The 15504-nt window shown below is 49.9% G+C and overlaps 1 protein-coding gene across 3 annotated transcripts in view; it reads right to left on the bottom strand.

Moving 5' to 3' along the window:
* The window catches only part of PHC2 (polyhomeotic homolog 2), a 116776-nt gene that overhangs the window by 47793 nt on the left and 53479 nt on the right, over positions 1-15504 (bottom strand). For all 3 annotated transcript variants that reach the window (XM_049617539.1, XM_049617542.1, XM_049617538.1), the window contains exons 2-5: positions 5852-6064; positions 3070-3228; positions 1959-2036; positions 1360-1524 (exon numbers count right to left, since the gene is read on the bottom strand). In XM_049617539.1, coding sequence (XP_049473496.1) covers positions 1360-1524; positions 1959-2036; positions 3070-3228; positions 5852-6010 — 561 coding nt within the window. In that variant the 5' untranslated portion in view covers positions 6011-6064. The remainder of the gene's footprint in view (positions 1-1359; positions 1525-1958; positions 2037-3069; positions 3229-5851; positions 6065-15504) is intronic.

Here is a 15504-nt window from a genome sequence, read left to right as displayed (position 1 = left end):
AGGGCGCCCAGAGCCATACTCATGTCTGCCTCTCCTTCCGTGGGGTACAGGCTACCTGGTGCTCTCTGAATGACACTTCCACCCCGCGAGCCTAGCTTGGTGCCCATGTGGACGTGCTGGTGTCCCACAGGCTGCTTTCCCCAGACCTCCGAGAGGCATGTCGATGTCTACTCCTCTGTGCCTGCGTGCCCTGCTTTGGGGACGGAGGCAGACAGGCTTTAGGACTCCAGCTGGGGCAGGTGAGGAGGACAAGGGAATGAGTAAACTGAAGACAAGGGCAGGTTTGGGCAGTGTCACACTGTGGCCGTCCCGTTCCCTAGGAAATAGAAGGTTGTTCCGTATACTGTGTGTCTATGAAGCTATTCCCTGGGAATGGAACATCCACAAACAATGAACTCAGAGTCAAGAAAGGAAGTGCTGGGTCAGGACCAGAAAGCTCCAAGCGTCAAGTTCTGGTCACAGAAGCAAAGTGGTAGTGGTGGTGGAGGTGGGAGGGGGGGCGCAGGTAGGACTGTATCGTCTTCAGGAGGGCATGTCAAGGAGCTGAAGGGAGAAATCTTCAGGATGGGAGACACGAGATCAGAGTCTGTGATCTGAGCTCAACACAGAGCTGGAAGTTATCGCCTCCTGGGGAGCATGCTGCTGTTTTCCCTGGAAATTCTTCTAAATGTTAGGAACCCATAAGGTTCCTAAGGACCTTTGCATCCCTTAGGGACAGGCATAAAGGACAGATTCTAGGTATGCACGTCCAGGGCTGATACCGTCCTGAGCACATTCTACACATTCAAACAAGCTGAATTAATGAGTGATAGAGTGACCTGATGGGCATGGGGTCCCAGGTGGGAGAGCAGTGGAGGCAGCAGCATGTCCTGGAGCTGAATGCCACTTTCATGACTTGGGCTGGAATACACCTTTGGCTCTTGAGCTAGCGGTGGCCAGTCCCTACAAGGATGGCCACAGGGGCCAAGACCCCATTTCTGTACAGTACCTGGATGTCTGTGCGTTTGCTTATCTTAAGTGACCAAGTGTACTGGCCATCTGGGCATGAGCCCCTGCATTTTCTACCCTAATTAATTTGGGGGAGCAGTTTCTGAGAAGAAGACAATTAGGGAAGGAAAGGAGGCATCATGGGCAACCTTCTCTATTTCAGCCGGGAACCCCACCTGTCCTTGGGTCACTGAGCCTGTACCAAAGCTCCCACTCAGCCTTCCAGGCACCCTCTTATTTATTCCACCCCTTACTTCTTGCTGCCTGTCCCTTGGTGCTCCTTCCCACCCACCTCTCTAGCCTCCTAGTTCCCAACTTGTCTGCCTTTGTCCTTCCAGCCCACCTGAGCCGTGGCCCAGGCTGGGTACTCACCATCTGTGCCCTTAGATACATCTGCGCTTGGCTTGCAGTCAGGGCCGGAGAAGACGTGTTACCCAAGAGCACGGCCTGCTGGGCGATGCCTGAGGCTGTCGCTGAGTTGACACTCTGTGCCCGGTTGATGAGCTGGGCCGCTGCTGGGGAGGCTGCCAGATTGATCTGATGGGAGAGACACACACAGTGGGAAACAGGAAGTTCTGTTGGTAACCTCTGTGCCTCCCTCATCCATTTCTTTCCCCGTCTTCTGTTCCTTGGTGGATTCGGCCTTCTCTAGGACCATCTCTGGTCCCTGGGCCCCTCAGCACTGCCCCATCTCTGGCCTACATGTGGAGCTGCAGGGAGGGCCCAACGGGGGAGAGACTGAACTGTAAACACAGAGCCTGGACACCGGCATGAAAGAGGACAGAGACTTACTGAAGGGTTAGAAAGAGGCAAATGCTTCTTTTTCTGGCAAGAGTAATAGATTCCAGCCATGACTGCACACGGCTAGGGATTTACCACCTGGGGCTGGGAGCCTTCAAGCATCTGGGGCAAGGAGGAAGGACCTGGTCCCAGAGCTATGGGCTCTACCTGCGGCTCCCCAACCTACTCACCGAGGATGACTGGGCTGGGGCCTGTGCAGACACATTGCTGCCTGAAGTGCTCCCTTGTCTGTTGGCCACCAGGCTTGCCTAGAAAAGAACAGTTTGTATCGCTAGAGTCCCAGATCTCCCCCAATCAGTCCCCGAGCTCTCAAAGGAAGGACTTTAGGAAGTACTATAGGACAGCGGTCAGTTGTCAAACGCCTAGGGTCAAACCCCCATTCTACCTCATCTGTGTGTGACCTTAAGCACGGGCCTCAGTTTCCTCTTTATAAAGTGGGGATAATAACAGAATCTACTTTGTGGCATTGCGGAAAGGATTAAACGAGGCAAAGCATTTAACATAAGCACTCAAATCGTTAGCTATCACTGTTACCCATCTTCCTAGGTCTCTGAAGCCCTCTGCTCCACCCGGCTCTATCAGATCGGGCTCCCGGACTCTGCCAGAGAGTCGTGCATGTGCTGTCTGGCACATCCAACCTGCCCCCCTCCCTGTGGCTGGCTTCTCACTCTTCCAGGGTCAGCTTCCCATCACCCAGCAGACGGGCCTTCCCTGGCCACCCAATCCAGGGCACCTCCTTGTTCTTCAGTCAGAGCGAGCTGCTCCTCTTTCGGAGTGCTTATCACAACTCGGAGACTTAGGTATTCTGTTTCCTGGTCTCTCTGGGGTTCTGTTTACTTGCTGTCACCCCGCTTTAAGCTCTGAGAAGACGGGGTGCACAGTATTCAGTGTCTGACATGGACTGTGGTAGGTGCATAAAACTTGTTGAATGAATGAAGGAATGAATGAATGAATGAGTTCCTCTCAGCCACCAAGGACAGACAGGAAGCTGGGTGGGTCACGGCCTTCTCTTGTGAACAACCCCGTGGACCCTCGGCCCCTCCCGGTGGTGTGGTGGTGCGGGGAGGAGGGGTCCCCCCAGCCCTTCTACCTGCGGCCAGAGAGTTCTACCCCTGCACTCACGGGCCCGGGTGAACTTGGGGAAGGTGCCGGACCCTCTCTTGGGCAAAGGAGCATGACCATCCTGTCTACTCGCCAGGGGAAGAGAAGGCCCCGGGGAAGCGCGTGCGGCACCTGCTACCCCTCCCTCTCGCTTCTGCCACCCGCCAGGCCCGCTCTCACCTGCTGCACAGCCGCCAGGCTCTGGAGCTGGGCGCTGCTGAGGTGCTGCTGCTGGAGCGCTGCCGTCTGCAGCATGAGGTGCTGCTGCTGGGCCGCGTACATCTGCTGCAGGTACTGAGCCGCCGTGCTGGGCTGCCTGTGCAGCGCCTGCTGGATCACCTGGGAGGGGAGAGCCGCGGGGACGCCGTCAACCTGCTCGCTGCGGACCCGCCCCTTCCATGACGAGGCCTTGTCAGAGGACAACCCTGGGGCCTAGCCCCTTGCCCTAGGGAGGCGGGAAGGCAACTGCCTTTTGGACTTTACACTCCTCTGCCTCGTCTGTCTGTCCTGCACATCTTGGGCTCCTGTGCTCCTCTCCAATCCACCTGCTCCTGCTTCAGCCCCCTTGGGGAAAGTCAGAGCAGCACAGTGATGCTCTGACCAGCTCTGGGTAGTGGGGCGGGGTGGGGGGGAGTGCGGCACAGGGAGATAGGGGGTCCTGTAAGCCTCCGGTGACACTGTGTCCCGTGCCCGGCTTGTTCGGCAGCCCCCCTCCCAGTCATTCCCCACCCTCAGATCTGGGTGACTGGGACACTGGATGGTGACAGCAGGGGAACCGAAGCCCAATAAAGCAGAGAGAAGGGAAGCGGGTAGGGGAGAGAGAGGCAGGTCCGAAGGGGGGCCTATTCCAGCATTAGCAACACGGCTAGCCAAATGAAAACAAGGGCAACAGCCTCCCGGCTGGGGCTGCCTCCCAGGGTCTGCCCCTAGCTGCCTGGAAAGTCCTATCCGTCCCTGAGAAGGTCCCCTTGGTCTTGGAGAGCAGACCAGAGCCACAGGGATGACACATTTCTCTTGTATTCTTTCCCCCTCCCCATCGGTCCCTCTTTCTGACCACCATCACCATCACCTGGCTTTACTGCTGCTCCTCTTTCCTGCCACCGTCTCTAGGAAATGACAAAGGCTGCCTTTGATCCCGCTCCCTGCTCTTCACTCCCAGCCCCCCAAAGCCTCCCCTCTCCCCCAGGAACAGAGAAAAGGGAATGTCTTTCCTCCAGCCCTGAGATCTTCTGTCTTCTTCTCCTAAGCCCCAGGGACATTTCTCCTCCTTCCTCCTTACCTGGTCACCCTCCTGCCATCTCTTGCTGCCTGATGCTCCACGGGGGTCCTGGCCAGGCTTCGGCCCTCTTGCTACCCTTAACTCTGCTAACTCCCTGGCCATGGGGCTTCCCCCAACCCTGGCTCCTGCCCCCAACTGGCAAGCATCCACTCTGGCTCTCCCTGGCTCAGCGTGGATTTTAGGGTCAGTGGCTCTAGGACAAAACCATTCGTGGGCTCAGATTTGGGGTACTGTAAAACCAGGCTGATAATCGCGGATTCTTCATGGGCTCTGGGGTCTCCTGATTTCCCCCACCCCATCTCAACTCTTCAGGTCCCACTCTCCTTCAGCATTCTCTCCCCTCAGTTCTGTTTATTCCTTGTCCTCTCCCAGAATTCCTTCCTCTTCTCCCTTTCACCTATGCCTCTCTATTTTCCTTGGACTCCTGATCTCCTGGACCCCCTGCAGTCCAGGCAGCAGCAGCAGCGGAGAGATACTGTGGCTCTTCCTCACCAGAGGGTTGGTGTCAGGGAGTGGAAACGGCAGGGACGCTGAACGGTTTGGCTTGGGTACGCAACACGACCGCGGGTGATTCCATCTGCCGGAGCAGAAACCCCATATTCCTTGTACCCGGGGATGGGATGAGGGCTGGGAGGATGGCACGTCCCGACGTGGGATGCTGGGAACTGTTCTCAAACACTCGTGATCGGAGGGGCCGGGAGGAGGCTAGTGTGGGGGGCGGCAAGGATGGGTGTGGGAAATGTGCTTTTATTCCGTGGGAGGCAGGTAACCGGGAGAGGAAAGATTCCAGAGTCTCTGATGGTGTCTTCAGACACTCTCACAGTCTGCTGCGGGCCCTCCTCCACTCTCTAATCTGCGCCCAGGGCCAAGGCAGGATGAGGTCACTGGTCTGGTACATCCATGCTGGATGAGCAAAGTTACTTGGAGTAAACACTTGTCAGCTGTACACGCTCTTTTCCGTCTGTCTTATCTGGGAACCTCAAACACTGTGCTGTTTTTCGTCTTGACCCGGACGAGTTACTACCTTCTCTGAGCCTCAGTCTTCTCGACCATGGAAGTGTGCTTGATAACCATTTTCAGCTGGAGGAGAAGATAGGCCTGCCGTGATCCTCGCAGCGCGGGTACCAAAGCAGATGGCGATGCGTGGGCACGACTGCGTTTGGAGCCATGTGTCATCACCCGGGAGGCCTTGTGGCACACATCACCCGGGAGACACTTTGCAAACTGCTGCTTTAGGGAGATTTCCTTGGGGTTCCTTTTTGTCCTCGCAGACACTTAAGTTTTGTTACGGGGCGACGGTCCTTCAGATAGTGGGTCGAGGTTGTGGCTGAGCAGCTCCCAATCATTTCTCCTGCTTGTTATTTTTACTTGTCCCCACCCCCACACCCCCTTTACACTTTCACCTGCCTATCATCCCAAATAGCACTCTGGGATCTGAATCACCAGGTGAGACAGGGATTTTCCAGGTCTGAGAAGTTCTCCCACTCTCCCCAAAGCTCCTTGATTGGACCCATCTCACGTCACATCTCCTCTAACTGTGCCTCAACATATATCCCTGAACACACTCCCCGATGCCCACTCTACCTCCCATGCCCATTTATTCCCCAGACCATGCCAACACGTCCTCCCAGCTAACCCCAACATGATCGAGGAATACAATCTCTAGATCAGCCGGAATCTTACCTGCACGGTCTGCCGGTCAGGAATGCTGCTGTACACAGAAATCTGGGGCCCGGCAGGGCGGCCACTCCCACCACTGCTGCCACTGCTGCAGCCGCTGTTGGCACTGCTGGCGACACTGGCACTGCTGGACGTATGGGGGACTGGCAGCTCATTCTCCATGGCCTGCGGGCTGGCACGGTCAGCGAGCTCTGAGGGCAGAAGAGCAGGCGGATGCTGGGAGCAAAGAGGCAGAAGTGAAATGTCAACCAGATGCTTCCTATAGGTCACACACATACTCACTGGCTTTCCATCAGCCCAGGGTGATGAGGCCTGAGACACGCCTGCCCGCGGAAGGACACGGCCAGGTGTGGTTTGCCAGGTGAGATTTGAAATCGGATCTGCCTGTGTATGAAGTGTATGACCTGGCACTCCCTCCTTCTGCTGGAGGGGCTGAAATCTGCACAGAGGTCGATTTCCTACAATGGCCTTCCTGGCGGTCATCTTAGGGGTCATCTCTCACCCCGTCCCCCCCCCCCCCCCCCCCCGCATCTACCTCTTCACCTTTGGGATGGAGAAACTGAGCAGCACAGCACTTATTATCTGTCTGTATGTGTATAGCTGATCAGTGGAAGAAATGGGATTAAAGGTCTGGAGAGAACAGAGGGAGAAAGAGACGGATCAGGAGGCAATAAAATAAGCCGAAGTGTTTATTTGGTTTTGTCTTTCAAGGCCAGAAGAGCTGCCAGTGTGTTTGGAGTCTCTGTTTTCTTGATGAAGTATTTAGTGAGTGCTCTCTGATCTAACACTGAGCATGGCACTACATTAGGCAGTGTGGTTAAAACTGCAGGCCTTGGGACCGGAAAGACTTGGGTTTGAGTCCTGGCTCTGCCGCTTACTCGAAGGGAAACGCTGGCAAATCACACTTCTCCAACCTTCTGTCTCAATCTGTCAGATGTAAGAATACACGAATTGGTTAGGAGGACAAAGTAAAATAATGACACAAAGTGCTTAGTAGAGTGTCAGGCAAATACTCCATGCTCCACAACATTGGCTGTTGTTGTGGTTATTAAAACTGTCCCCAGTCCGGTTCCAATAGAGCAATCCCCTTCCAAGGTGGAACTGGCACAGCCTCCTGGAACCTTCTATCCCAGTCACTAAAGAGTGCCAGAAATTCCCTCAGGGACCACCCTGTGATCTGGATTCAGAACGGGAAATCTACACATCCCCTTGAAGCATGTGTTGGGGGATGGGGGCCTCGGAGGGAAGGAGGGGTGGTGGGGAAGGCAGACCCAGATCTGCGGTCGAGTTCCCCTCTTTCTTCTTTCATGCTATTCCTAAAATTCTCATTTCTATATATGAACTTTTCCTTCTGCCTATTCTTTCCTGTATCTAAAAACAACACTCATCATCCCATCACAAACACTGAATTCTCTGCTTGCAGAGTATGCCAGTTTCATAAATGGAAGAAATAATATGATTTTTCACACTAACAAGAGCATTGATTAGTACAAAAAACTAAAATTGTCATTAATGTCCTGTTGTCTTCTTCCCAGGGCTGCTCAGTTTGGAGGCTGTCAACTTCTGACTGGGTGGGTTTCACAGTGAGCTGAACAAAGTGCGGGTGAAGGCTAAAAGGCAGGGATGTGGGGGTAAGGAAATCCAGGCCACTCCCAGTTGGCAGGCAGCAAGTTGAAGTTCGGAGGCCTGTGGCTTCCAAGGCAGGACAGCAACCTGCAAACAGCACTCAGGACCTGGGTCCTTGAGCAGTGATTTTCCCTAATGTTTGTATGTCTTTTCTTTTCTTTTCTTTTCTCTTCTTTTCTTTTCTTTTCTTTTTTTAAGTTTATTTATTTATTAGAGAAACAGAGACAGCGTGAATGGGGTAGGAGCAGAGAGAGAGGGAGAAAGATAATCCCAAGCAGGCTCCACATTGTCAGTACAGAGCCCGACACGGGGCTCAAACTCACAAAACTGTGAGATCATGACCTGAGCCGAAACCGAGAGTTGGATGCTTAACTGACTAAGCCACCCCGGTGCCCCTGCATGTCTGTATTTAGTGCCACAGGGCAGGGCCCTTGTCCATGAGTTCCCTTTGTCCAGAGCTACACTCAGTTCTGGGCCTCATTATGGCCATCACTTGTCAAGGATTCTTATAATGAAAACAACAATGCGGGAATCACTGAAACCACAGAGTCAACAAGTATTTCCAGTGCTCTGCTCAGCTACCCCCCCCCCCATCTTATGTTCTAAGGAGGGACAGGTAGGCTGCATAGAAAGGAGTAGAAGGCATAATTCTGATCTTGCGGAAACTGACAAACTAGTTGTAGAGATGAGGCTCACTTGAAATTTCAAGGATCACCACCCACAAATCAGAGTTCTGTTCAAACATGGAAGATCCCATAGAATCCCAAAGTCTTCTTTTAGTTAGATGCCTCACCTCCCTTTCCCAAAGCGTTGACCAGAATTGGGTTTCAGTTCCTACTTGCATTCCGCTCTAGGAGGTCTCGGTGGAAGAACTCATAACCATAAAACATAAACTGAGAAGATGGCAGCAGCCACAGCAAATTAAGGATAGGGTAATCTACACATCCCAAATGATCAAGCCTCAGCTCTATTTTGTCTTCCTTTTGCAGCAGCTAGGGCAGATCTCGTGCACAGAGTGTACTCGATCCTTGTTGAGAAATAAAACAGGACAAAATTCTAAAGACCCTCCTGTATGGAAACACTGCACAGGCGAGGACAGCAACTGCTCCCCATGCTGGGGAGGGAGACTTAGCAACATGGGGACACAGACACAACGCGCTTCCTGAACTCTCTTGCCTGCCTGTCTCCTTCCTTCTGCTGCTAAACAAGCCTTTCCCTTCTCTCTTCATTCTTGCATTCTTGGCTTCTGCCCCCATCGCCTCCACCTGGCCTTTTCTGTCTCATTAATTTTTGTCCCCAACCCCTGGCTTTTCGGTTTTCCCATTCTTGTTCCTGCTCCCCTGTCCCTATCCTCTGTCATATCTGTGCTTCCTGGTGCTGGCCCCATCCTCCTCCCTGGGGAGGATCACACTCACCTGGATTGTGCTTTGGCTCTTGACTCTTTCTCTCTGACAATCTGGAACGTGTGCATGCGTCTCCCCCTCCCCCTCCTCTCTCACTTACCCAGGTCCCATCCATCCTGAGTGTTTGCTCTGCTTTACTGTAATGAGCTCTCTCTCCCTGTTCCTGACCTCTGCTCTCTCCCAACAGTGTCCTGACCCCACTCACCTGTCCTGCCCATGACTGCCCTCACTCTGCCGCTGCCTGTCTTGCCTCCAGTGCTCTAGTTCTCTCTCTTCTTTCTCATGGTCTTCCTGTCTGAGGATCTACAGCCTCCCCTCCCCCACCCCACCCCGTCCTGATCCAGCAAATTCTCTTGCCTTCATTCAAGGCGTGCTCTAGATAGTGCGTGTACCCGCCCTCTCCCTCCATCTCTCTGGCTGGCACTCCCTGTTCTAGCTCAGGCTTTTGATAGCTACTGCTATCTTTCAAGTGTATGCTCCCTCTTTGGCTCTCTCTCACTCACTCACGCAAAGCAGAGGAGGGAAAGACAGACTGCCTAGGAGATGAGGGAACACTTAAAAGGAGAAGTGACAGTTGAGCTGCCAGAACCCACACTTTCTCGCTTTCACAGCATAAAACTGCCCTATCCCCCCTTCTACTCAGTCACTTCTAGAACCTTCTGTGATCAACAAATTCCTAATTCCCCCCAAATCTGAACATTTACTGAACATCTACCACATTCAGGGTGCTCTTGCTAAGGACCGGGGATAGAAAAGAGGTAGAAGATGTGGATCCTCACTTTAAGGTTTTCACTTTTGTAGGCATATCAGAAATGGTGAACCCTAAGGCCTTTTGCCCCAGAAACAAAAAAATGCACAAACACAAAAATGTGCTTACAATTGCAGAGCTTAACGAATCTTTTGAAGCCTGTCCACTAACTCTGGACTAAGCAGCTCTGCTAGGTAGAGATATGGCAGGAGATACATATTCAAAGATAAAAATATTATTAGCTACCGTATGCCGAGTTCCAAATGAGTGATGGGGACAATATTTGCTAGTGTTCAGAAGAGTGAGGCGCAAGGTATGTGTGCAGTGGGATAGATGGACAGCGGAGGAGGGTTTACTTCAGGCTTTATGAAGCCCAGACCTACGCTGCTGCTGGATAAACAGTCATGACTGTGAGATGGACAGTGCCCAGCCCATCCCTCTGGACTTTCTCCAGTGGCTCGGTTCTTCTAGGAGAGGCAATGTACTAAAGGAGACAGAGCATGGAATTAGAAGTTGGTTACTGCCAGCTTTGGGAACCTGCCCACTGTTGCCACTGTATGGTGTTGGGCAAGGCAGTCTTTCTCTCTTAGTTTCCTAACCTGCAAAATTGGGCACCCTGGTGGGGTGGTGGTGGTGTATGTGTGTGAGTTAATCTCTCGGCCCCATTTCACTTTCTAACCTTATACAGGCATGCCTCAGAGACATGGTGGGTTTGGTTCCAGGCTACCACAATGCAAAGAATAGCACAATAAAGGGAGTGGGATGAACTTTTTTGTTTTCCCAGTGCACATAAAAGTTATATTTATGCCCTACAGGTGTCTATTAAGTATGCAATAGCAGTACGTCTAAGAACATAATGTATATACCTTACTTAAAAAATACTTTATTGCTGGGCGCCTGGGTGGCTCAGTCAGTTAAAAGTCTGACTTTCGATTTCGGCTCAGGTCATGATCTCATGGTTTATGTCAGCACGGAGCCTGATTGGGATCTCTCTCTCCCTCTCTCTCTGTCCCTCCCCTGCTCACACTCGCTCATGTGTGCTCTTTCTGTGTCTCAAAATAAATAAATAAACTTAAAAAAAACTGAGGGGTGTCTGGGCGGCTTAGTCAGTGAAGCGTCCAACTTCAGCTCGAGTCATGATCTCAAAGTTTGTGGATTCAGGCCTGCATCGGGCTCTCTGCTGTCAATGCTGAGCCTGCTTCGGATCCTCTGTCTTCTTCTCCCTCTGCCCCTTCCTGGCTTCTCTCGCTCTCAAAAATAAACATAAAAAAATTTTTTTTTAATGTGGGGCGCCTGGGTGGCTCAGTCAGTTAAGCATCCGACTTTGGCTCAGGTCATGATTTCATGGTTCATGAGTTCGAGCCCTGAGTCAGGCTCTGCGTTGACAGCTCAGAGCCTGGAGCCTGCTTCAGATTCTGTCTCCCTCTCTCTCTGCCCCTCCCTGCTCACACTGTCTCTCTCTCTCTCAAACATAAACATTAAAAAAAATTTTTTTAATAAAAAAATAAAACTTAAAAAAAACCCCTTTTTAGTTTTCAATACTTTATTGCTAAAAAATGCTAATCATCATCTGAGCTTTCAATGAGCTGTAATCTTTTTTGCTGATGGCAGGTCCCGCCTCGATGTCTATGGCCGCTGCCTGGTCAGGATGGTGGTTAGTGAAGGCTGGAGTGGCTGGGGCAATTTCTTAAGATAAGACTACGATGAAATTTGCTGCATCGATTGGCTCTTCCTTTCACAAACCATTTCTCTGTAGCATGCGATGCTGTTTGATGGCATTTTACCCACAGTAGAACTGCTTTCAAAATTGGAGTTCAGGACTCTTAAACCCTGCTGCTGCTTTATCAACTCCGTTTATGTACTATTCTCAAGCCTTTGTTGTCATTTCAACAATCTTCACGGCATCTTTACCAGGAGGAGATTCCATTTCAAGAAACAGTGTTCTTTGCTCATCCACAAGAATCAATTCTTCATCTGTTAAAGTTTTATCGTGAGGTTGCAGTCGTTCAAATATAATAATGAAAACATTCGGAATACCGCAAGAATTATCGAAATGTGACAGAGAGACACAAGGTGAGCAAATGCTGTTGGAAAAATGGAGCCAATACACCTCCTTGACACAGGGTTTCCACAAACCTTCGATTTGTAAAAAAAAAAAAAACACGGTGCCTGTGAAGAAGAAAAGAGCTATGCCTGTATTCCATGATGCGAGTCTACTGCTCTTGTCTGGGGGCTCTGATCTCTTTCACCAAATACAACGTGCTCAGGATTTCTTCTGTTCTTTAATTTTGATGAAGTCCCATTTATTTATTTATATATTCATTCATTCATTCATTCATTCATTCATTCATTTATTTCTTGGTGGCTGCCATATCTAAGAAACCACGGCCTAATCCAAAGTTATGGAGATTGACGCCTAAATTTTCTTCAAAGGGTTTTATAGTTGTAGTTCTTAATGTAGGCCTTCGATCCATTTTGAGTTAACTTTTGTATATAGCATGAGGTAAGGGCACAACATTATTTCGTTTTCATTTTTTAAGCCGTGGTAAAAAACACATGACATCAAATTTGCCATTCACTATGTTGGGAAGTCATTGGCACCATCTACCGCCAGAACTTCTTACCACCCCAAACAGAAACTCTGTCAGTATTTTAGCAGGAACTCCTCATTCTCCTCTTCCCCCTGTCCAGCTCCTGGTAACCTCTAATCTACTTTCTGTGTCTATGAATTGGTCTAGTCTAGATATCTCATGTAAGTGGAATCATACGTTTGTCCTTTTGCGTCTGGCTTATTTCATGTAGCACAACGTTTTCAAGGTTCATCCCTGTTGTAGTGTGTGTCCTTTTCTGGCTGAATTCCGTTATATGTAAACACATTTTATCCATTCATCTGTTCATGGACACTTGGGTGGTTTCCACATTTTGGCTACTGTGAACAACACTGCTATGAACATTGATGTTTGAATCCCTGCTTTCAATGCTTTTGGGAATTATGTAGGAATGGAATTGCTGGACCATATGGCAATTCTATGTGTAGCTTTTTGAGGAACCACCAAACTGGTTTTCCCAACTTCATTCTTTTGCATGTGGACATTCCTGTTGTCCCTGCACCATTTGTTGAGTCACTTCTGTTCTTGGGCCCACACGACTTCCCCAGCAAGCTTCTGAGTATGGCAGATCAACCCTCCACGAATTGACCCTGCCTGCCTCCCTGGCCTCATTTCCCACCCTTTTTCCACACTACACTCTCACCCAGCATATGCCAAACAACTTGAAGGTTTGGATGCCTTGTTCCCTGTTTACTAATGTAGTTTTACTCATGCTATTCCCTTCCCCCGAAATGCCTCTCTTCCATTTTGCAATTAACCAACTTGATCTTCAAAACAACTTGAGTCTCCCCTGTGAAACGCTCACTCAATGCAACCTCAAAGCAACACTTCTCTTGCTTCCTTCGATCTAGGTCCTGACATCTTCCATTAAGCCATCCAGTTGGATGGCTTCCCCACAACACTTTGTGTGCTTACCTCTTTCCTAGCACTCATAATGTAGTATTGCAAGAAAGTGATTTGCTTTTGTGTCTGTCTTCCCCACTGAACTCTGAACTCCTGGAGAACAGGGGTCATATCATATTTTCCCATATAGACCTGATGTTTCATTCAATAAATGTTAAATAGAACTCTTTGAAAGGCACCACACTTGGCCCTACTTCTCATTTGAAAGCTCAGCTTAATTTCTACTGCATTCAAAGAATTCTCCCAAACTAGTTTAAAACATACACCACTGGTGATTTAATTTCTGCACCTGCCACCAAGAGTGTCCATACTACTATGGTTATTTATTGAGCACCTACTACATGTCAGCAATATAAGAAATGCTTTATATCTTTTAAGTTTATTTTTTATTTTCTGAGAGAGAGAGAGAGAGAGAGAGAGAGAGAGAGAGAGAACAAGGGCATGAGAGGGGGAGGGACAGAGAGAGAGGGAGAGAGAATCCCAAGCAGGCTTTGCACTGACAGCGTGGAGCCCGATGTTGGGCTCGATCTCATGAACTGTGACATCATGACCTGAGCCGAGATCAAGAATCGGATGCTTAACTGACTGAGCTACCCAGGCGCCCCAAGCGATACTTTACATATACTCATGACCTCCCTTATGGTGTAGGTTTTATTCTCCCAATTTTGTCAGTGAGGAACGTATCTAAGTAACTTATCTAAGGTCATCACTGAACTAGGATTCAAAACTGGGCCTGAGCTCTTCCCATTACACCTCTGAGACTCTGCCTATAGTCTCACCTTGGGCCATTATTCAGTGGCATTGGGCAAAGCCCCTCTCAGAGCATACTAGACTTTCAGAAGTAGAAAGGAACTGAGATCACTGAATTTAAACTCTTGATTATTTATGTCTATTACATGTTTTATATTTACAAAATAATCCGTCCCTCTCTAATACATACATAAAAGATAATATGCACATGTACCCACCAACCAGTTTAAGAAATCAGACACGACCATAATCTCCCTTGTTTTTGCTATGTAAAAACTGAAGCCCAGTTTTCAGGGAAGTGGCTCACTCAAGGAGTTATGGCTCCTTTGACTCTCCTCCAGTAGCATGGACAAGGAAGGAACACCCAGAAACCTACTAGACTCGTGGTGGTGGGGATTTACTCAATCAGAGGGTTGGAGTTTGACCCTGAGGAGAAATCAGAAGCTAGGGTCTTGCCATATGTCACTTTCTCAATGGTCTCCTGGTAGAAGGGAACTCGTGTCGGAGAGAAACAGTGGAATTAGAAAGCGTGGACCGATATGTTAGCATTCCCACTTTTTCTAATAGAGTTCCTCTTTTTGAACCCAAGCTTTCAGTGTTTACCCACTCCTGACTTCTCTCTGCCTCAAAGCTCTGGTCTGTGGGATGCAAACGAGGCATCTGGAGTCGCAATAAGGGATCTGTGGACTCTCATTATATGCCCCCAACCCTGAGGCCTCATATTAGAAAATCTGAACCTTTAAACTTTCATAGCATCTAAGCTTTCAGCACCTTCTACACCCCTATTCAATTTCCGTTTAATTCCTACTCTGATTTCCTCCCTTCTCCTCCTTCTAACTAGTTCCTTATTTCTTCCCCAAGGCCACCATCCTTATGGACACCCACTGTGAACCACAGCCAAGTCTGATTGATGACCAATATCCAGAACCGGAAGACTGTTTTGCTTTGGGTTCCAGCTCACTGTGTGGTTTTAGGTGAGCCCAAGCTCTGAAGGCTGTGATTCCTACTTTAGTCAGTTCTCCTCTCCCGACCGCAAGGGGCCGCTTTGAATGACATGCCAAACGGACTAGGCTTGGATAGTGATCTTATTACAGGTCTCCGCCGCCCACAGGGCCTGAGACCAGCAGCTGGAGAAATACTGATGGTTCTGCCCTGCCAGGAGCCACCAAGTCTAGGGAACACTAGGCCTTTGTCCCCAGGGTCAGGGAAATCCATTTGCTGCGGATTACAGCTGTGGCAGAGTTTCGAGGGAAGTGGAGGAGAAAGATACTAAAAACAGAGCTCTCCAAATCCTGACCCTAAAGCCCTTGGGGTAAAGTGGGGTAGGAGCTTTTCCTAATGGAATCGGAGACTGACAGGAAATGAGAGGTCTAGTCTGCCCCACAAAGGCTGCTGGTATTATTATTCCTATAGTGGCTTGTGTACAGAGTCTGAAAGGCCGGCTGAGTGGGTGATGGTGTTCCTTTGCTCTGGCTCTGCCTCTCTATAGTTGCTTCTCTGACCGAGGTCTAAGTCAATAATAGCAAAGTGTTCAGGCTCTCTAGACTTAGGGGACCTGGGGGAGACCGCCTTATACCTCTGAGCTGCTGCATTAACATAAGTATCCTGATTTACACC

The sequence above is a fragment of the Panthera uncia genome, assembly GCF_023721935.1.
Source record: "Panthera uncia isolate 11264 chromosome C1 unlocalized genomic scaffold, Puncia_PCG_1.0 HiC_scaffold_4, whole genome shotgun sequence".
Lineage (NCBI taxonomy): Eukaryota > Metazoa > Chordata > Mammalia > Carnivora > Felidae > Panthera > Panthera uncia.
The sequence above is the reverse complement of the archived record's forward strand: the minus strand, read 5'-3'. Positions and strand labels throughout refer to the sequence as shown.